Source organism: Camarhynchus parvulus, chromosome 1 (genome assembly GCF_901933205.1).
Source record: "Camarhynchus parvulus chromosome 1, STF_HiC, whole genome shotgun sequence".
Taxonomy (NCBI): Eukaryota; Metazoa; Chordata; class Aves; order Passeriformes; family Thraupidae; genus Camarhynchus; species Camarhynchus parvulus.
The window spans coordinates 78,236,219-78,257,949 of NC_044571.1; the positions used below are offsets into that span (position 1 = coordinate 78,236,219).

The window sequence follows — 21,731 nt, forward strand, 5'->3', positions numbered from 1 at the left end:
GTGATTTTGAGGCACCAGGAAGCTAAGCAGACTGTCAAGCTGTGGGTGTGCTGAGTCAAGACCAGTTACTGCAATCTGTACCAAATAATCCAGCTGCTCCCTTGTCCTGTGAGACTCATAATCCACCCTGGCTAACATAGGGTGAGGTGCTTGTGCTGGCAAGCTAATTTGTTCCCTGTTTTGATCTGGATTCCTAGTCCTCAGCTATTTTGTCTGTAAGCACACTTGGTCAGGTTTGGAGTGAGCTGTATCATTTCCCTTTATGGGAAACTCAGGCACAAACTATAGGTTGGGTGTTTTGGCCCTTTATAGCCTATTTATATATTTCAGCCTGCTTCACCAGGATATGCACAGCAGCTTAGTGTAATAACAGAGTGGTACAAGTACATCCTGAAAAGTTCTCTGTTTGAGACCAGCCATGTAATCCCTGTGAGGAAGCAAAATCTTCAGCTGTTTATCTGGTTCTCTGACTTGCTCTACCATCTTCATGTACTTGAACTTGATAGCTCATTTCCTGTTGATGAGTTTCAGACTCTTTACTGCAAGCATTTTAGTTGCAGGCTTGGCTGGAAAAACTTAGAGATGTTTTATTTACTTTCCAAATTTGGTTTTGTAGATGACTATGGAAAGGAGGTCCTGAATGACCCCTTTTTGTCTAAACTGTGCTGCTGTGCAAAGTGGAGGAGTTCTTGGTTTCAAGACGTCCCCTTGAGTGCTCTGAGAGGTGGAAGCTTTAAAGGGAGATGGCATTGGATGCTTTGCACCCAGCTGGCTGTTCTTGGCGCCTCTATGTGCAGTAGCTCTGTGAAGGTACTTTGTTAGGCCATCCCCTCCAAGTGGTCTTATGGCACTGCTTGGCATGAGGGCTCAGTAAAAGCCAAGGATGTCTGTCTCACAAAGTCCTGCCAGTCAAACATAGCTTTTTCTTGAGCAGGGCTCTCCCAAAGACTTTCAGCAGGTGGAGAGCTTCATGTGAAGGCAAGATGCTGTGGTCAGGCACAGCTGTGCCCTCCCTCAGCTGCTCTGCTGTTGTTGGAGGCTGTAGACAACCCCCTCAACAAACCCAACGTTGCAACACAACATTATTCAAAGTATTAAATCAGTGCTAGAAGGAGCATTGTCATGTGACCCCGTTTTGAATTCTGGCTTTTGAATTTTCCTTGGATTTTGAAGTGGTTAAGAAATTTGCAACTTGATTTCCCTCTTTTTCCCCTAGGATATTCGAAACTTGCGGTTTGCTCATAAGCCTGAAGGGAGAACTAGACGATCCATATTTGAGAACCTAATGAAATATGCTTTTCCAGTTTCAAATAATCTGGTAAGTGTTTTCTCTTCAGCTTTTGCCAAAAGACACAGAGTAGCAGTAAACTCTTTTGTTCTGTCCCATCTACTTAATACAGCATTCACGTGGGGTGCATTTTCTTGAGGGATGAGAAGTGCTGGTTTTCAAATCTGTTTTAAACTTAGTTCTGTAGGAGTTTAGATCATATAGGAAACAGGAGAAATCTATTACAGTGCCTTCTTTCATCCACGGGGAACGACTTACTGATAAAACCTCGTAACAGAGGGAGAGTACTCAAATCACAGTGACATCCATCAGAGGTTCACAGCTAATGGTGGCTGCAATGCCCCAAATCTGGAATGCAGCCCCCCGTGTTCTCTAATGTTATGACAGTGCAATTGTTTCAAATGCTGATTGAAAGGCTCTGGTTGTTAATCTGTAAGAGCATTCTTGCCTAAGTAGTTTTATCTTCTCTCCTTCTTTTGTCTGTGAAGTACTAGCTAATAGCCAAGCAAGATCAGGGACAAATTGGAAAGTATATTGTTGTACTAATTACCTGCTACAGTGGGAGTGTTAATCTTTTTTATAAAACCCTGAAAGAAAAGTGATGGTGGGGAAAAAGGGTCAGTCATGAATTACTATTTGAGATATCAAACATTGTATAAATGGGCTCTGAGTGGGCTCTTAAAGGTAAATTTTCTTTCTTTCAGCCACTTTTTGCCTTTGAGTACAAAGAAGTTTTCCCGGAAAATGGGTGGAAAGTGTATGACCCAACTTGGGAGTACAGAAGACAGGTGAATATTGTGCCACATCCTTCCTCATCCTCTACTCTTCAGAAACAAGGGTCTGTGCAGTGATAAAATTACAGGTTACATGGAGCAGAGAATGATTCTGCTGAAAAATGCTGTGCAGGCTTGGTTGGGATGTTGTTTTTCACACTGCAGTGCTTGTTGATAGCAGTACAGCTTTAGAGATAGAGGCATCCACTGCTGGCCATCAGCTCAGGTGGCAGAGAGCTGACTTTAGGCTCTGCTAGAAAAAACTAATGCTCTGGCTTGGTGATCAGGTACTGCTGGCAGTGGGGAATGGAGGGTGCATGTTCCAGGTACACACATCCCATTTTTGAGTTTCATACCTCAGTGCTTGCTTGTATTGGTTTTAATTCTTTCCAGGTTTCCCTGTCTGAAACAGCAACTTGTGAGGAAAAAAATTAAGTGTGGAATGCCTTCACTATCTTAGGCATGGCTTCTCAGCATAGGGATCAGCCTAGAGAGTACTGTTATTTACAGTTGTGGTGTGTCCAGAGTAGACTGATCAAAGGTATTAATGATTATTAATGTGACAGGCTGTCGATAAGGAATACTGTGGTGAAAACTTGGGTGGTCCTCTTTGGAGTAAAAGATGGGAGAATTTTGATTTTTATAATGAAATCAGTCCTGTCATACAATTCTCAAGTAGAAAAAGGAGCATGATTTGGTGGCACGTTTCCCCTGGACACAATAAGCTTCTGTCTCCTCCAGATCCATCAGAATAAAACCAATTTTCTATTGTAAAATTAAGAAATTTTAAACCATGCAATTTAAAGATTTATTTGGGTCTTTCTCATCAAATCAAACAAAACCAGACCTCTGTGCCAGCCTAATTCATCTGATTCCCGGAATCCAAAACCTAAGTATTCATTTTTCTAGTTCCAGCCTTCTAAAAGCTGGGCATGCCTTCTAAATTGGTTATCTAGGCCTGTCATTAACAGATGGGAGAGAGTGCTTCACTGTTGGGGGTGATTTGTTCTCTCCTGAAATAGCTGCCTAAGATAGATTGCTGGCTTCTAGACTGCTAATGGAAAGCGAGATGTATCTTACTGTATCCTACTGTATGCTGCCTTCAGTGCAAAGGAGTGTATTTTGCAATGAGATGCCACAATCTAAAATCCTGGTCAAGACAAACTCCAGTCGTTTGTAATCACTTTGTGTCTAAGGTCAACTTGAGCATAAGATCAGATAATGCAGTGATTATTGCTTTGTTTAGGCTTTACCTCTTTCTTGGTGGTTATTTTATGGGAAGATCTGCTTGTAGAGAAGGATTTACAGCCCAAGTTATTTGAGCAAGACACTTCTTTGTAGGGCTGAAAATTTTGGAGTGACAACAAAAAGAATACCTGTGCTATCAAAATAATCTCCCCTGGAAAGCACAGCATTCACTCAGCCAAGCATCAGTCAAAACAGGTAAAGTACAAAAGACATTTTTATAACACCTGGAAAGAGGAAATTGGATAATTTCAATGTAGATTATTCCACTTTCTAATTCCTGGCATGTCATTTTTTTATGATAGAAGCTTTTCTGTCCATATTAGGTTTTTTTCTGTCCATATTAGTGTTTTTTTTAAGGTGCAGTATGGTGATTTGGTGCACCCTTAAATTTGTCAGGAATTTGGTTACGTGGTGAAAGGAGACGTGTTTGCATGCCTGTGATTTGCAGCTCTTCATGGCCTTTCTGTAAAGAAAATGGGTGTAAGATGTGACCCAGCTGAGGCATTGCTGCAGTGTGTACTTGTGCTGTAGCCTGCTTCCTTGTTGTTTAATTTTTTGTGAGTGGGAAGGACAAACTTGCCTGACTGCTTCTATGTCAAGAAACCAAGCTAATGTCCATGTGCCGAAGCCCGTGGTCATTTCCTTACACTGGTAACTGCAAAAGCAAATCCAAACCAGGATTTTTTGCAGCCACAGCCTTTCTGAGTTTTACCCATGATGGGCCACAGTCACTACCATTCCAGATCACACAATCCATCTGCTCCAGTTCCTTATCTCCAAAAGTGACCAACACCAGCTGCTGAAGAAGAAGCAAGCCATACTGCAGTAGATGTTTATGTTGTGATCTGGCCAGGAGGAGAATTTCATCCCTTTTGTCAGATTGATTTAGGTCCTGCAGCATGATGCTTTATGTCCCCTCCAAAACTTTAGGTATTTCAGTCTGTTTATTTAATTCCAGTGTTTGTAACTATGGATGTTCAATTTATCTGTGTGAGTGTCGTAGCCTTTTTTCTTAATCCAACCAGGTTCTGCTAAAGCAATAACAAATACTACAGTAAATCAGGATCATGTCTTGAAATGGCAGCAGGGATTCGTTAACAGTGAAACAAAACTGGCATCATCAAATCAGATAATGAGATTACCTGTCTCTGACTCTATGAATTGTGATCAGAAATAGAAAAGCAAGACATATGCACTGTCAGCAGGACCTTCTGGAACTGGTTTAGAAACTGTTAGAGAAGGGCTGGCCTAGGGCATCAGCAGCCCAGCAGGATGGCCAGGCATTAACTTGCTGTATCTTAGGCCAGGTCAGTCTTTTCCCTGTGGGAGCAGGAACACAGTGGGAGGGGAGTGGAGCAAAAGTGAACTCCAACTACCAGGCATCCAGAAAAGACTTTTAGACCAGGATCCATGGTAATTTCTATGTCCACACTGGTAGACATATCAAGTTTGAGTGTGCTGTTGTTTATTTATTAAATTTTTAAATTAAAATTAATAGAAATATTTTGAGATTATAGCAATTGTAGCAATTAGGAAAGATACTCAGTAAACCCCTAACTTCCCCATTAGCATTCTTGGGAAGGATGGAAATATGTAACTTATTAAAAATCTGTTATTGTGTAAAACTATGGGGAGTAATAAACAACCTGTAGAGAACAAAAGGAACTCAGAGAGGTTTGAGATTTAGTTGGTAAATGGAATCACATGTGGCAAATGAAATTGAAAACTGAAATTGCTCCCTGATTTTTATTACACATGGGCTGGCAGAATATAAAACAGAATTGCAAAGTGAATAAGACTCACTTGAAACCAAAAGTCCTTAAGATGCCTTTGGAGTAACTTAAAGCTTTATTTTCCTTAATAAGGTGGGGAGCATTTGGAAAATATTACAAGAGGTTGTGAAGTTGTGTGATGTTTCTCTACAAAAGTCATTCTTGTCTAATATCCTTTGCTCTGGTCATATCTACTGGAGAGCCACAGTGTAGGGGCTGTGCTTGCTGCTTTCAGAGAAAACATGTAGAAACTAATAACTCAGAAGAACTGACCTGTTTTGAGGATTAAAGAAGTGCCCAGCATTAGTATACAAGCAGAGTGAGAAAGGTAGAACTTGGTAACATCATCCTCCAGAGGATTGTTGGGTGTAACTTAGGGGAGCAAAGTGAGGATTGAATGTTGAATGTCCCATGGTTTAACTGAGGTCCTGCTTATGCTGTGTACGTCTCTGCTGCAGAACAGATCACAGCTCTCTGGGGCTGAGTGGGCACAGCCTGGGCTCAGTAAATGGCAGAGGCACCATCTTGGCTCTGCAGCTGTATCCTGTGCTGCCTGCTGCAGATCAAGGTGCACTTACATGTGTAAGCTCAGAGTGGATCTCTGAGATCCACAGAGAGATGGACTCTCTCTCCGTAGAGAGGTGTGACTGCGTGTAACTACAGCAAGGAAATTTTTTCTTTCCTGTCAGTGAAGGATCCTCTTGTGCTTAACCTTAACCATGTGCTTTGCAAGGTGGTGGTGTCAGTGCTGTGCTGGTGCAGCTTCAACAGTTTTTCCCTGCAAACAAATCTTCTGCAACATCAAGTGTAAATCAAGTGATAACCAAACCCAAGTCATTACAGTAAGGCATCAATATCTTATCTAGAGGGAAACCAAGTCTAGTTTGTGTGTGGAGAGGACACAAAGGCTGTGTCTCTATGGTTAGATGATACAGTTGTGAGGAGTGTTCCCAAGCACAGGAGCAAGTTTCAGGCATAGCTACAGACCAGACTGTTATCATACGTCTTTTGAATGAGTGTGTTTGAGCATCTTTAGCCACCCACAAAGGTTCTGTGATGCAAGTCAAGGATCACCAGTGGCATTTTGGACAAAATATCCTGTTTGGAGGATAAATGAGTTTGTTAGTATACATGTGAGGTGTGTTGGTTCAGCTGGGCTCAGTGAGAATGGTCATGGGTATATTTAATTTATGACTATACGTGTGGCTTTGCTGCCTTCCTCAGTTTGTCCACTGGCAGCCACCAGAGATATGAATTCCCCTAGAATCAGGGGCTGCTAGCAGCATTAATGTACCTGACGAAGACAGACCTGTGCAGAAGTCTCTGGTCACTAATGTGGACATGCCATGTGCCCTGGCAGCTTCAGGATGATCACAACCTGCTTTTAGGGAGGCATGCCTGAGTTCCTCCTGCAGGTGCACAGGCAGGCAGCACCGCGAGTTGCTCCTTACCCGGCAGAGTCCAGTTGAGTTACATCTGTAACAGTTTTGTTTCATAGTGGGCTTTTGGGTGCTTACAACTTACCGGGAAGCAGTGAAATGCATCTTAGATGAGGAAATACCAGTGTGCTTTATATCACGTTTAGCTTTTTCTATTGATTCCAGCTGGAGAAAGGGCAAATCTGAAGGAGCACGAATAAATGCAGAAGCTATCCTGCATTATGGCAAACGTCCAAGGAAGATGCAAATTCAGCTTCTCTTCTAGCCCACTTGGCTTATTTCTGCTTGCTTCCAGTCCTTATAGAAAGTCACGATCCAAATCCAAAGCGTTCTGGGTGGTGCTGTGATTCAAGGCTCCTGGGCCACGGAAAAGCAGACATTCCCCACGAGTCAAAAGAAATTTGAATGCTGACACACAGCATATTTTCTTTCTTTGGGGGGCTCATCATGGACTTTTCTGGTCTGGGCTATTGCAGAGGAAAGATTTCCTTCAAATTTGTCAGTGTGGCAGCTGAAGGACTTAGAGCTTTGGAGAGCTTTAGAGGTCAGTTGTGGCCCAAGCAGTGTGTTCTGAAGCCACACTGCCCAGCACTGTGAAGGGGGTGCTTTCCAGTGCCTGCTCCTTAGTCTCCATAAGCATTAGTAGAGCTGCTGGGTAAAATGAAAAGGAGCCTTTCTTTTGTGTAGCTGCTTGTTAGCTCCCCTTTTTCTTGCCAAGACTCTGCTGACAGCGTAATTTTCATTCAGATTTGGGGAGGTGAAATTTTCAGGAATTCCTTATGGATCATGTGCTTCTTAGGACAGGACAGAGAACTAATTAGCCATTAGTCCACTTCCAGGTAGTAAACAAATTGGTCACTGGCAAGAGTCTAGCTATTCCCTGGCTGGCAGCAGAGCTGGTGAGCCCAACAGATTTCATCCTTGCTGTGTACAGCAGGCAGACCTCTGAGCATGTTTTGTCCATCAGTAAGCTTGAACTGTGTATACACATTGCTTGATGTCTGGTTCTGCCAATTCTCCGGCTTCAGACTGGGCCAAAAATAGCTTTCCTTCAGGCTTTTGAGGTGATCCTTGTAGTAACATTGCCTTCCCAGGGAGGGCCAAAGGACAGCAGTGGTTCACAAAGCAGAGTGTGTGACTGATACTAGACAGAAGGTCTGGCCTCCCCTCAGATTTCTAACCATGACCTCTTTTGACAGCGTGACTCACCACTGGGATGGGATACCGGCCGCAGTCCGTGTGGGTCAGCCATAATTATCACAGCTCGTCTGACCCGTGTTAGATGTGCTGTTGGTTTCCTGTGGGAGCTGTGACAGTCATGATCAGTGTCCCATCACCCTGCTTTAAAATGGAGTAGTGTTCATTAGAACAGAGGCGTGTATTGTGTAAGGAGTTGATGTTCCCCTAAAACACACTCGGTGCTTCAGAGCCTGGCCATGTTTGCTGCAGCAGATGTGTCTTCCCCACAGAGATGCTTTGTGTCACTGCTCACCCCTGCTGCAGTAGGGGTCTGTTTAAATCTCTGCTTGCAGGCAGCTGCACCAGCCACTCCCCGTTGGTCTGTTCTCTCCCAGCTTCAGCCACACCACGTCTGCAGGTTGTCAGGGTCATCCCCATTGTGCTTCAGGTGTTACTTGGAGATTGTTGTCTGGGAAGCTGTTGAGTGGCTTCCCCATCACGGCATGGTGAGCTCTGTGATGTGTGTGTGGAGATTCCCTGCTCTCCTGGCCCAAGTCCTCAGTTCAACCAGAGAGCTTAGTGTGATGGAAACATGGGAGTCATGTATCACATACAATCATGCAAACAGAGACATACAATTGTTAAGCTTTTGGTGTTTTTAGAGGTTTCCACAGTTGTGCCACAAACACTGTACTAAGCCCAAATCAGGCGTATTTTTTGAGGTGTTTTACTGCCTGTTCTCCCTTCTCCCCCTTCCCTCCATCCTGTCTGGTAACTCCACTTTATATCCCCAGTTTTCACTAACACATTTGGACTAAGTGCCATGTGGGGACTGAGTTGGTCACCCATTCTGTCCTTCTCCTGGCTCTCCTGTAAGCCCATAATGAGACCAGGAGGTACCTTAAAGTTGGGCTCAGGGGGACCACCTGTGTTGCTACATCTGTAGCCTCCACAGTTCCTTTGCCATAGGTGACCCTGCCTGAAGCCCAGTTTCCCTGCTTTTCAGTGTCTTGAGCAAAACATCCACCTCTCTGTGGAGAGACATGAAATGCAAGTTACCAAGATAATGCATTCCCAGGTGCCAGCCCTGAATGACCTTCATTAACGAAAGTTGCCTTGAATTTCAGGTCTGGGCATTTGTCTGTGCTGAGGTCTCAGAACAACTCATTTGCTAACCTGCATTTCTCTCTTTAGGGAATTCCCAATGAAAGCTGGAGGCTGACCAAGATTAACGAGCGCTACGAGCTGTGTGATACGTACCCTGCCATTCTAGCCGTGCCTGTAAACATTCCCGACGAGGAATTAAAGAGAGTGGCATCCTTCAGATCCAGAGGACGCATACCAGTGAGTGGGACAGAAAAAGCCACTTTGATGTGGTTTTGTTACACATACCTTTGGGCAATAAGTAATACCAAGATCAGGCTGAGTAGATTCCAGGGAGCAAATAAATGGTCAGAAGATAATAAAAGTGACAACAACCTGTTTGAGGACATAGAAAACAACAGTATCTGCTGAAACTACTGTTGAGAAAGAGATGTAGACTAAACCAAAACTAGAAGATAAGATAATTTAGCACAACTCAGACCAAATCTCAGCTCAGTTCCCAGGAAACACAAGGCAGCCCTGTTTGGCTGTTTACAATTGTCTGGCCTACTCTGACTTTCAGGACAGAGAAATACATAGTGATAATCTTGACGAGAGCATTTATTTAATGAAGTTAAGACAAAGCACATTGTTATGATGATTATTTCAGAGGTAACTGGAAAGGTACTGGTTTACTCCTCAAGTCTATAGGAAATTCAGTCTATTCCTAAAATGCTTAACTTTTACATGGTGTAACACAAAGTAAGACATAGCCCACATACTGACTCACACAACAGCCAGAAAAAACAGTCTGCATCATATATAAAAGTCAGACTCAAACAATTTCATCACCTTTTGCTTGTTCAAACTTTGGGAATGCCACCAGAATGAATAAAGACAGAAGGGTTCTTTCTTTCATTCAGTTGTGATGTAATAGAATCCAGCCTTCTGGAACCCCCTGATAGACAATCCCAGAGCAAGCCATTACAGATAATTCACTTCATTGGTTTAATGAATTGCATTTTTCCTTTATTTATTTCCCATTTGTTTCTGAAGGTCTTGTCATGGATTCACCCAGAAAGTCAAGCAACGATCACGCGCTGCAGCCAGCCCATGGTGGGAGTGAGTGGCAAGCGGAGCAAGGAAGATGAAAAGTACCTTCAAGCCATCATGGATTCTAATGCCCAGTCCCATAAAATCTTCATATTTGATGCAAGGCCTAGTGTGAATGCTGTAGCCAATAAGGTTGGGTGCTTTTTCATGTGTCTAAAACTGGGAATGTAATAGTTTAGAGCACATTTCCCACCACCATTTCATATTATTCTTAAGGATCACAAGGGTTTACCAGTGCAGAAGAAGTCTGAATGCAATGATATGATTCTCTAGACAGACTTTTATACCTTCATTGGTATCTGTAAGATATCAGTGTGACTGCTGATGATCCATTATATTAATTTACAATGGGAAATGACACTGGAAAGGAAATAAAATTGTAGTACTGAGGTCAGACCCTAGCACCCTAGACCTTGTGTATGACCATTTCTCAATTCACATGGTTGAAAGACTGCTTCCTCCAACAGGACTCAGAGCCCTGTCCAATCTGGCCTTGAATGTTTCCAGGAATGAGGCATCTGCCTCTGTTCTGGAAAACCTGCTCCAGTGTTTTACCACCTTTATTGTGAAAAAATTCTTCTTTATGTCTAGTCTGAATCTACCTTCTATTACTTTCAACCCATTACCCCTTGTCCTATCACAACAGGCCCAACTAAAATGTCTGTCTCCATCTTTCTTATAAACCTTCTTTAAGTGCTGGAAGGCTGATATAAGGTCTCCCCTTATAAGGCCCTTCCCTTCTCAGCCATCCCTCACAGGAGAGGTGCTCCAGACCTCTGATCGTCTTTTTGGATTTGATCCAACAGGACCTTGTCTTTCCTGTGCTGGTTCCCCAGAGCTGGACACAGAACTCCAGGTGGGGTCTCAGCAGAGCAGAGCAGAGGGGCAGAATCCCCTCCCTGGCCCTGCTGCCCACGCTACTTTGGATGCAGCCCAGGACACGTGTGGCTTTCTGGGCTGGGAGTGCCCATGGGTGGGTCATGTCCAGCCTCTCACCCACCAGCACACCCAAGTCCTTCTGGGCAGGGCTGCTCTGATCTGTTCATCCCCCAGCCTGTGTTGGTACCAGAGATTGCCCCAACCCAGGTGCAGCACCTTGCACTTGGTCTTGTTAACTTCTTGGGGTTCCCATGGACCCACTTCCTGAGCTTGTCCAGGTCCCTCTGGATGGCACCCCATCCTTCAGGAGTGTCAGCTGTACCACTCAGCTTGGTGTCACCTGCACACCCAATTGAGGGTGCACTTGATCCTTCTGTTTGTGTCACTGATGAAGACATTAGAGAGCACTAGTCCCAGTACGGACTCCTCAGGGATACCACTTGTCACTGCCTGGGCATTGAGCAATTGGCCACTACCCTCTGGATGTGATTATCCAATTTCTCATCCATCAAACTGTCTGTCCATTATCTCCAGTCTAGAAAGAAGGATGTTGTGGGGAGCTGTGTCAAAGGCTTTGCAGAAGTCCAGGTAGATGACACCCATAGCCCTTCCTTGTCCGCTGCTGTAGTCTCTCCATTATAAAGGCCACTGGGCTGCTCAGGCAGGATTTGCCCTTGGTGGAGCCATGCTGGCTATCCTGAATCACCTCCCTGCCCTCCACATGCCCTAGCATATCTTCTAGAAGGATCTGTTCCATGATCCTGCCAGGCACAGAGGTGAGGCTGACATTTCAGTAGTTCCCAGGGTCCATCATTCTACCCTTCTAAAAATTGTGTTCCATGCCATCACTTTAAGCTTTTTTTTAATGGTGGAGCTGCTTTGTTGCAGTAAAGATCATTTTTTTTTTCTTTTTTTTTTTTAATTTGCCTTTCCCCCTACTTAGGGAAGGCAATTAGTGTGTGGGTTATCCTCCTCTGTAATAGTATGGTAAATTTTTAAATGATAGATTAGCAAATGTAATGAGTTAACAGCTTGAATGGGGATAAATTATAATTACAGAGGAAAAGAAGGCTTGTAATGTGATATTCTTTGGTAAAAATTACAGCATTCATTAGGTATTGCAGAAGAGAGACACAAAGTGTGTGCCTGTACATGTTTGCTCCCAGCTGTAAGATAAAGCCAATGTTTTTTGCCTGCTTTAGATAGCCCAGCCAGTGTGGTATTTTGTCAGCTGCTATTTGCTCAGGACAAATGACTGGGATAAAGTACAAAATATGGTTTTCCTTAATGATTTGTATGTAAATTTTGTTCTTCAGGCTAAAGGAGGGGGCTATGAGAGCGAGGATGCCTATCAGAATGCAGAATTAGTGTTCCTGGACATTCACAACATTCATGTTATGAGAGAATCACTGAGAAAACTAAAAGAAATTGTGTATCCCAATATCGAGGAGACTCATTGGCTGTCTAATTTAGAGTCAACTCACTGGCTGGAGCATATCAAGGTATGCATGTCTGCATCCACTGCACGTGGCTGAGCAAGCCCAAGTCCTTACCAGTCTGGGGAAGATATCCAGAGTCAACTCCACGATTTTCAGTTCCTTATAAATGTAAAGACTTATAATTTGTTTTCTATTTATAAACATTTAAAACTGCAGTTCTTGGAGTGAGGAATCTTAAGGAGATGAAAAGAGGGACAAGGGAGGGGGCTGAAATACTGAAAGATAGTGTTTTGGAAGTGAAGGATGTTCCTGGATGATGTGTAACTGTGAAAGCTCTGTTTAGAACTTAGGAGTCACAGAGTTTCCAAGTTCTTGGCTCGGCTCCTTGACATTCTGGCATTATTGTGTGGGCCAGACGAGCAAATGCTGGAAGTTTGGGCCCTCTCAGCCTTTCAAGAATCCAAGCAGAGTCAGAATAAGGAGGCAAAATACTTTGGCTTCTCCAGATGCTGGTTTTCAAATAATGTCCTTTTCTGAAAATGTCCAGCTTACATTGTTGCTCTGCTGATGCAGGCAGGGGCAGATCTGCACCTGGGGCAGCTGCAAGGTGATGGCCATTCCTATCAGACACAACACACTCCTGCATTTAAATATTGACTTGTCCAAGGAAGGACTGAGTTTTATGCAAGGGCTCTTCTACAGTTGTGCCTACACTACAGTTTAGATGTGTCGTCATCTTGCTGGAACAGAAAATGTGTTCACCAGTTTGCTGTCCTAGTTATAAAGTAGTTGGAACTGATTTACCATTCTCCTTGAGGCAAGCAGAGCCCTTGGTTTGTCCTGTGCTGTCACTAGCCATTTTTCATTTATAGTTTCTGTTCCAAAGAGATTTTGTAATTTGTTTCTTCCCTTGTCCTAGCTCATTCTTGCTGGAGCCCTTCGGATTGCTGACAAAGTGGAGTCGGGGAAGACATCGGTGGTGGTGCACTGCAGCGACGGCTGGGACCGCACAGCGCAGCTCACCTCGCTGGCCCTGCTCATGCTGGATGGCTACTACCGCACCATCCGTGGCTTTGAGGTGCTCGTGGAGAAGGAGTGGCTGAGCTTCGGCCACAGATTCCAGCTGGTGAGTCCCTAGCCCATGGAGGGCATGGAACAGAAAGTTCTTGTCCCTCTTGAAGGATTTCAGAGGAGTTTTACATTTCTTGTGAGAAGTTTCCTGGCTGAACTCACAGAAGAGAGGTGAATGCTGATGTTATTGTTTTTTACCTATAATTCCATTCACCTCTTAACCTCCTTGGGACTGTATTGGTTAGATACAGGGAACAGGTGGTATTTAGATGTCTCAGGTGTCTGACTGATAATGTCATGTTCCTGTGCTTAGGCTTAAACTAGGAGTGTGCTTTGGGTTCAGTGCTGGCATTTCTGCTGGGAGCTGGCAGAGACCACTGGGTATTTTTTGTCTTTCTTTCAGTTCAGTCCATTTTTTTAAACTGCTTGGGCACCATCATCTAAGAAATGCTTTGGTATTGAAGAGGTTTGGGAATTTGTTTATAGCCTTGACCTCACATTTTCTTCAAGCACATTTTATTTTTGGAGAGGCTTCTAATTATTTAGGTGAAAGAGCAGCAGCTTGAGCCTGGACCAAGACTGGTTTGTGGTTGCGCCTTAGCACTTGGCAGAGAGGCAGCTTTGTGGGCTTGTGACACAGCAGTTTGTTATGGTTTGCACTGATGGGAATGGAAAGCCTTTCAGTAGTATCCTTTCAGTCTTTGTTCCTATTGTGTTTTGCTTGTAGCTGTTCTCTAGTGGTTGTTAATTTTGCAAGGGCTAGAACAAGGTCTGTGTGCCGCACTTGCAGTGGTGGGTTGCACTGTCAAATGCTCTGAGGAAGGTGGGGAAACTGAGGCACTAAAGTGACTGAGGTTCTGCTGCAGGAAAACTTGTTATCTGGTATTTGAGCAATGAGTGTTTTAGCTTCTTCACTGTCTAGGCTAGGAAAATACCAACAGCAATTTCCTTTGGTGAGGGGAGAACAGTTTTAGGGATCTCTGTTACTTACATGTTCTCGTTCTGTCTTTGTGCAGTACTTGGGGCTCCCAGGTAATATATAATCATTAACAATGTACTGTGCTAGTTCTGAGGAGTCGTGCCTCACATGTGTTGGCCACACAGCAGGGTCAGGGTTGGAGGCTGCCTCTGGGAATACTGTCATTGCTGCCTCTCTGGAGGTGGCAGGAGATGGGCTGGGCTGGTGTTTGTACAGCTCTTGGAAGCCGCGAGGTGTTGCTTGATGGGTATCGCCGCATGCTGTGCCTCTAGGTAGTGCTTGCATCCAGCACCCTCTACTACTGAAGTAGCCAGGACAACAGCTGCAACTGAAGCAAAAAGCATTCTCATTTTTCTTCCTTCTGAACTTTAGCTATTAACTGAAATCAGTGCCAGCATAGCATCTGGAGCCTCTACTCAAACAACTCTTGTTTTAACTTAGCATGAAAATATCCCCATAAAGAATTTTCACTTCAAAGACAAAGAGAGTAGCTGTCCTTTACTCCTTTACCCGCTGATATGGACAAAGCAGTATCAGGACTCATTTGAAGTTTTTTAAAGCTGTTGGTAAAGGTTTAGGTGACTGAGAGCAGACCCCATGAAGCCCTGTATGACTCGTGTTCTTTGTCCTGCTGTTGCAGAGGGTTGGCCACGGGGACAAGAACCATGCGGACGCGGATCGCTCTCCCGTCTTTCTGCAGTTCATCGACTGCGTCTGGCAAATGACGAGACAGGTACTCTGCTGGGTGGCACCCGTGTCCCCAGAGCCATGCACAGTGCACCAAGACATTGCCTGGTGTATGGACACTGGAATGGTTTCCAAGCTGACCTGTGCAGGCTCTCCTTCCTGGGCTTGTACTCTTGCTTTGATTCTGGCAGCAGGCTTTTTGGGAGTCTGTTTAGCACAGAGCCCGAAAACACTTGCTAATGTAAGTCCCTAGCACAGTGGGTGTAACAGATCCCTGTTGCCCCTGCTCAAGCTGATCCTGTAACATGTTCTATTTTAACTTCTGCAGGCAAATGTACTGCTCCCAGTTCATAATGTGAGGTACAGAGCTGAGTGCCTCATTTCAGACCTGGCATGGCAAAGGTACAGTCCAGGAGAGATTCCCTGTGTCAGGGAGATTTTTCCCCAGGCATGTGGAACCTAGAAGGTTTTTTGGGATCTTCTGTGACACAAAAGTCAGCTGTGATCAGGCAGTTCACTGAAAAAAGCTAGGCTCACCCTGGGTTAAACCAGGAGGAGTGGAAGAGAAGGATAGCACTATATATAGAAGAAAAGGATGCCACTACATATGACACTGTACCACATCGATGCAGAGAGGAGACTTTACCATCATCAAAAGTCACTTTCATTGTGGTCTCCTTGGATTGCTCCTACAGCTGGGCATCCTGACCTGCAGTGATGAGGTCAGGATGTCACAAGTGGGGCAGCCTGGAAAGAGGAGGGTGGTTGTGAGGGAGGAAGGGCTCCTGCTCTCCTCTCCATCACCCCATGTCTTTGCAGTTCACTGCATTTATTCTTAATGACCCTTTGTGGAGCTTCAGTTGTCCCTGTCTCAGGTCAGATTGATTCTGCACAGAGCTCAGCAACAAACATGGCTTGTGCCCACCTTCTGCTCCTGCTGACCCCTGTCACAAGATGCCTTCTTGCTGTTTCCTCTGGGAAGTGCTGTGTTGGGCACCCAGGTTATTTCCATTTGGCCCTAGAAAATTTCCATCTTTTGAATGTATTTATTTCACGTGTGCCTTGTTCACAGTCTGGCTGCAAGGCTTGTCATGAGGGACAGGCATAGCAGAGCAAGCTTCAATTTGAAGCAGCACTGAGTGTACATAAACACAGTGCTCTAACCCTTCAGACTTCTGGCTTTTGCTCAAAATTCCTCTCTGAACATGCAAAGCAGCTTTCCAAGAGGGAAACTCTTGCTCCTGGAAGGAGCAAATATGACCCTGAATATCCAGCCAGGCAGGGAACAGGGACAGATCCTGTTCTAGAAATCAAGAAGCCAACTCCTTACCAAGACCACAGCATGGGAGAAAGTTTATTTTCCTGTTTTAAAATCCCAACCTAATTTTCTATTTCTGCCTAAAGTTTCCTACAGCATTTGAGTTCAATGAGTACTTCCTGATCACCATCCTGGATCACCTGTACAGCTGTTTGTTTGGGACCTTCCTGTGCAGCAGCGAGCAGCAGAGAGTGAAGGAGGTAAGACGGCTTCTCTCCGAGGTAAAAGCCTGTTCCTGATTGCTTTAGCTGGCCAGATATTGCTACAGAAGCTGGTTCCTCACTCAGAGATAGTTGTAGATGTGAGGCTGGAAATGCCAAGCCCCCTTCTCAACAGCTGAGACTTGGAGGGTTTTCCTCTTTGCATAAACTGCTGTCTGTTGGAGGCTTCATGTTTCAGAGCAGCACCATCTCCTTTCTGGATACTGTCTACTTCCAGTTAGTCACTAGTGGTTGAATAACTCTTGATGTCTCCCAGGTAGTGGAAATGCAGTTTTGCTTTGAACTTCAGTTTACTGTAACCTTCTCTGTGGGAACTGGTGCTTTTTTGTCATGCCTTGTCTTTGAGATGATCCCTTTAGGGTGCTTTTGACTACCTAGTGTGTGTTGTCATTCTGGACACAGAGGTTACAGCTAGTAACTGGTCTTTATGTGTGTTCTTGCTGTGCTTGCATCTTCCCAGGAGAGGACAACTCTCCTACTATTATTAAGGACATGCCTCTCTGTCCTGCCACAAGCCAGCTCTGCCCTGCAGTCTGGCCAAGGTTTGTTTGCCCAGGGAGGAGTGTAGAGATGTGTTCATCCAGACCCGGTCTGGAATTAGAAGGAAAACAGTGGCACTCACTCTGTCTCACCTACCTAAAGATGAAGCATTCTGTCACCAGAGGCTGCAGCCTAACAGCACAGAGGTACATGAGGGCAGTGCTGTGTGGACCTGATGTGATTACATTCATAGATGTGATTATATTTGATAGTTAAACATAATCATAAAAACTAGCTGGAAAATAAAAGTGATAGCATTTTACTAGAGTGAAATCAGTGTCCCTGTTTCTCTGGAGTCCACAGTGATTGAATAATTGTCATTTCCAGGAAATAAAATCTGCATGCTGTTTGCACATGGGTTTGGGTTTTTTTTAAAGGCCTCAGCCTAGTGAAGTACTTAATCTAGAAAGTACTTCAGCACTGGTTTCAGTGGGAGTATTCACAGGCATAATTATTCCACTAGATCAGGGCCTAAGTCAAATGTTTTCTTTTTTTCCTTTGCAATTAAGTACTCCAGCAAGTCCTCCAGGAGCACTTCAGAGAAGTGAAGTTTAACTAAAGCACCAGGAGTTCACATGCCAGTGTCCCCTTGCTGTAGCAGTGGTGATTCCTGATCTGTGTTGACAGCTGGGTGGGTCAGAGGGGTTGTTCCGTGCCATGGCGTGTGTGCCTGCCTGCATCCATGTGCTTTGAGTACAATAACCACATCAAAAGAACAGTTTTGGCGGTTTTTTTTTTAAGCTAGAAAAAACAACCAGCTCCATATTAATGACAGGCATATGTCTATGCTGCTACAGTTTGTAGATAGCTGGGATTCGTATGGCAAATAAAGCCTCCTCCACCCCCTTCCCTTACAGAGCCTTCCAAAAAAGACTGTATCACTTTGGTCTTACATCAACAGCCAACTGGAAGACTTTACTAACCCCTTGTACGTGAGCTACTCCAACCACGTCCTGTATCCCGTGGCCAGCATGCGCCACCTCGAGCTGTGGGTCGGCTACTACATCCGCTGGAACCCCAGGATGAAGCCTCAGGTACTCCTCTTCCCACTCCTGCTTCCCTCTCTGCTAGTACCAGTACTGTTTCTTGGGAGGTCAAGACCTTCAGGTAATGTACAGATTTATGCCACAGATTTATGCTTAAATCTGAAAACAAACACCTAAATTCAAATGTCAGCAAGAGCAAGCACCACCTAGAGCTGACTAATGCAGGTGCCCAGCTGGACATCACCACCTTGTGAAATCTGCAGGAGCTGAAGATTCTCAGCGATCTGAGAGATATCTCACTTAGAATGTGGGAAAAATTATCTGAGTTGTCTTTACAAAAGATCTTAAAAGCCCTAAGACTTCTCTGAATGTGGGGTTCTATATAGGAATTTTGGGGCTGTATTTAAATTACTGGTGATGGGAACCTGCTGCTTGCTCTGGCTGCCTGAGGCACAGGGGTCTGACCCCAGCCAGCAGGGAAGGTGACCAGTAGGGAAGCTGGCTTGCCCAGGGCAGGCACCTCAGACTAGTGGTCTGAGCATGACCCTGAATGCTGACATCACTTTTTAGTAGAAAGGGACAAAAATTCCCAATTGCTTCAGTGCCTGTCTGCAGGTAGCAGTTTTGCAGATCTGCAGCGTTACACAGACAGGAACCCAGCAAACACTTTGCAGTACTGACTGTTCAACAGTCAGAACTATGTGAAAATATTTAGAAGAATCTGGCCGGGTTTTTTCCTCTCAAGCCCCTGAGATGCCATGGCCAGTGTCTCCCAGAAATGTCAGAGATCAGAGTCTGGCAACTGTCATCTTTCAAAATACGTACAGACTGTTTTGTTTAGCCAGCATTGCACTGTGCATGTTGGACCCAAATGAGCAGCCAAGAGCCAGAGCAAGCACTCAGGTACCTGTGGGCTGGAGACTGATGACACTCACCTACGTCCTTCCCCCATAGCTGTCTGTAAGGTCAGCAGCTTTGTGCTTCAGGCTCCCTCTTCCATGCTGACCTGCCAGTGTTCAGCCACACATTTCCTTGCAGGAACCGGTTCACAATCGCTACAAGGAGCTTCTGGCCAAGCGGGCTGAGCTGCAGAAGAAAGTGGAGGAGCTGCAGAGAGAGATCACCAACCGTTCCACCTCATCCTCGGAGCGCGCTGGCTCTCCCGCACAGTGCGTCGCTCCCGTACAGACAGTTGTATAATAGGGACTTTTTCTTGCTGACTACCTTCCCAGGACCATGGAGGGCAGCTTTCCTGAAACCCCCTGCATTTCCAACATGGTGCCTGGGAGATGCCAATTTATTTATTTATTTCTCTCCAGGGTAATTTATGAGTACTGTAGCACTAGAGAAAGCTTAAAGCAAAAACCAACACAGACAAGACCCCCTATGCAATTACCCTTCTCAGTGGCTAGCTTATATTGCACTTGCCACCTGCAAGAAGCCTGGAGCTTGCTCTTTGTTCACTCATGTGCTGGAATTCACTTGGCTTGAAAGAGTCTGTGCACAAGCATGAAGTACTGTGGAGGAAAAACGTCTGCTCAGAAGTTTGAAAGGCCAAACCTGACTTTGTATTGGAGCTTCAGATGCAGCTGTGCCATCACACACCCTCCTGCACAGCAGAGTCAATGAGGGCATTTGCCAGCACACCTGGAAACAAGCAACAGCAGTGTCTGAAACAAGTCATTCCCTTCACCTCAATCTAGATCATAGGAAGCCATGCAAATGATGCCTTATTTAAAGAAAGGGCAGCTTCTCCCAATAAAACACTGCAGTAGAGGAGTAACAATACAGGACATGATTTTGTAGGACAACGTTTACTTCCATCTCTGCAATTTCAGAATCTCACTTATGGTTTACAGTGGGTGTGCCAGGATACAACTTAAGCACCTTTATTTCAGAGGGGGAGCAGAGTGGGCTCCCCTGGCTTTCCACAGCTCCTCTGGCCTCCAGTGCCTCATACTCATCAGGGGAAAAGGTAATGGAATACCAAGGGGCACTTGTGAACTGCTGGGATCAGCCATTACATTTTGCTTGGGTAAGCATAATTAGCAATTTTAATGCTTCTGTGCAGGGTTATTGTGGTGTACTTATGGTATTTCAGCTTTCTGCTAACTAATGGAAGCAACTGTGCATCAACCAAAGACGCCTTTCTGCCTGCATTGCAACTGCTGCTTTAGGTTTTTCTGGCAGACTGAACAGCTTGGCCATTTTCTAAACCCTACCTTTTTCCTCATAGTCTGCTTCAAGAATTGGTGTCACTCAACTAAACTCAACTCAAGCTAAAATTGAATTTTAATACAAAAATTTACTGTAGGGGATACAACACATACTTGGTGAGCCTATGACTGCCCCCTTGCTCTTCCAAACAGGTAAGCACAGGGTTGCAGAGGAGGGCTCTTGGAGCAAAGGCAGTTCAGTATGCACAAGGCCGCTTCTCCCCGTCTCTGCTGAGGAGAAGGGGTACTGCTTGGTGTGGGTTCCTGTGTTGCTCTTTTAGGATTGGATCCCAGACTGGTCACCTGTTTAATATAACTGTCAGCTGCTTCACTCAGCTGCTATTCCACTAGAGAGGGATTTTTGGAGGGAGCATAAGAGCAGACCTATTCCCACCTAAGAAACGGCCTTTCAAAAGCCACATTCCTTCCAAGGTAGTTAGCAGTCACTTCCTCCTGCAGTCTCCAGTTCTGCCTGCTCTACTGCTGCAATCACCACTCCGTGCTTACAGAGAAATCCAGAGCCGTCTTCTGTCAGGATGAGTAACAGGCTGTACAGCATCACCACGGCTGTTACGGGGTGGCCTGTCACAGTATGGTTCAAAAGTGCAAAGAATCCACACAAAATACTTCCTAAGGACTCAGATTTGCTTTGAGGTTAAAGGGCAGGTCTGCTCTTACCTACAATCACTATAGAAAAGGGTTTAAAGCATTATTCTGTATTAGCAAATTGACTATGTGTGTATATTTTGTTTCTTGATGAAGGCTGTTTGGTTTCCTTAATGCTAATAAAAACAGATAAATGGATAAAGTTCCTGTGCTCTTATTTTCAACTATGTGGTTTTCCAAAGGACTTGCAGGACATGCAGACATTAAATAAATAGCACTGCAAGTTCAGTGTGTGAAATCCAAATCTCTCGTTTTTCTGCAGAGGGTCTTTCAAGTTGCTAATGTTAAAACTCTCAAGTCTAGAATGACAGAAAACCAAGATTCATCTTTGGAGAAGTTGCATTTAAGACCAGCACTTAGCTGTCAGTATTATAAAAACAGAATCACAGAATGGTTTGAGTTGGAAGGGACCTTCAAAGATCATCCAGTTCCAACCCCCCTGATTGGCAGAGACACCTTCCACTAGACCAGTGCTCAAAGCCCCATCAAACCTGGCCTTGAATATTTTCGGGGACAGGGCTATCTCCAGACATCCTTCCCAAGAAAAATGACCAAGTGTAAGTTTCAGCTACTGATTTTTCAGGACTCCTGGCATGAGCTGTTCTTTAAGTGGTTACTCCCACTATACCTGGTTAGCAGCATCTAACAGTAGCTAACCCCTTATGTGCAAGGAAACAAGCTGGGTGGATCCCCTACAGGCAACCAACTCAACTCCCTTCTGCCTGTATTGACCCTGCAGAGTTCCCTGCCTGCTCAGCTACAGGCAAGGGTGGACTACTCTGACTCTACCTGCAGCTCTCATTCATCACCCTGACCAGGGAGAAGTCACCTTGC

At 44.8% G+C, this 21,731-nt stretch overlaps 1 protein-coding gene across 1 annotated transcript in view; it reads left to right on the forward strand.

Annotated features, from left to right (window-relative positions):
- The window catches only part of MTMR2 (myotubularin related protein 2), a 63,028-nt gene extending 41,924 nt beyond the window's left edge, over window positions 1–21,104 (forward strand). Inside the window, exons 6-15 of the mRNA XM_030943241.1 lie at window positions 1,217–1,318; window positions 1,993–2,076; window positions 8,894–9,043; window positions 9,839–10,027; window positions 12,091–12,276; window positions 13,133–13,339; window positions 14,904–14,996; window positions 16,355–16,468; window positions 17,887–18,063; window positions 19,054–21,104. Coding sequence (XP_030799101.1) covers window positions 1,217–1,318; window positions 1,993–2,076; window positions 8,894–9,043; window positions 9,839–10,027; window positions 12,091–12,276; window positions 13,133–13,339; window positions 14,904–14,996; window positions 16,355–16,468; window positions 17,887–18,063; window positions 19,054–19,215 — 1,464 coding nt within the window. The 3' untranslated portion in view covers window positions 19,216–21,104. The remainder of the gene's footprint in view (window positions 1–1,216; window positions 1,319–1,992; window positions 2,077–8,893; window positions 9,044–9,838; window positions 10,028–12,090; window positions 12,277–13,132; window positions 13,340–14,903; window positions 14,997–16,354; window positions 16,469–17,886; window positions 18,064–19,053) is intronic.
- The last annotated feature ends 627 nt before the right edge of the window (window positions 21,105–21,731 follow it).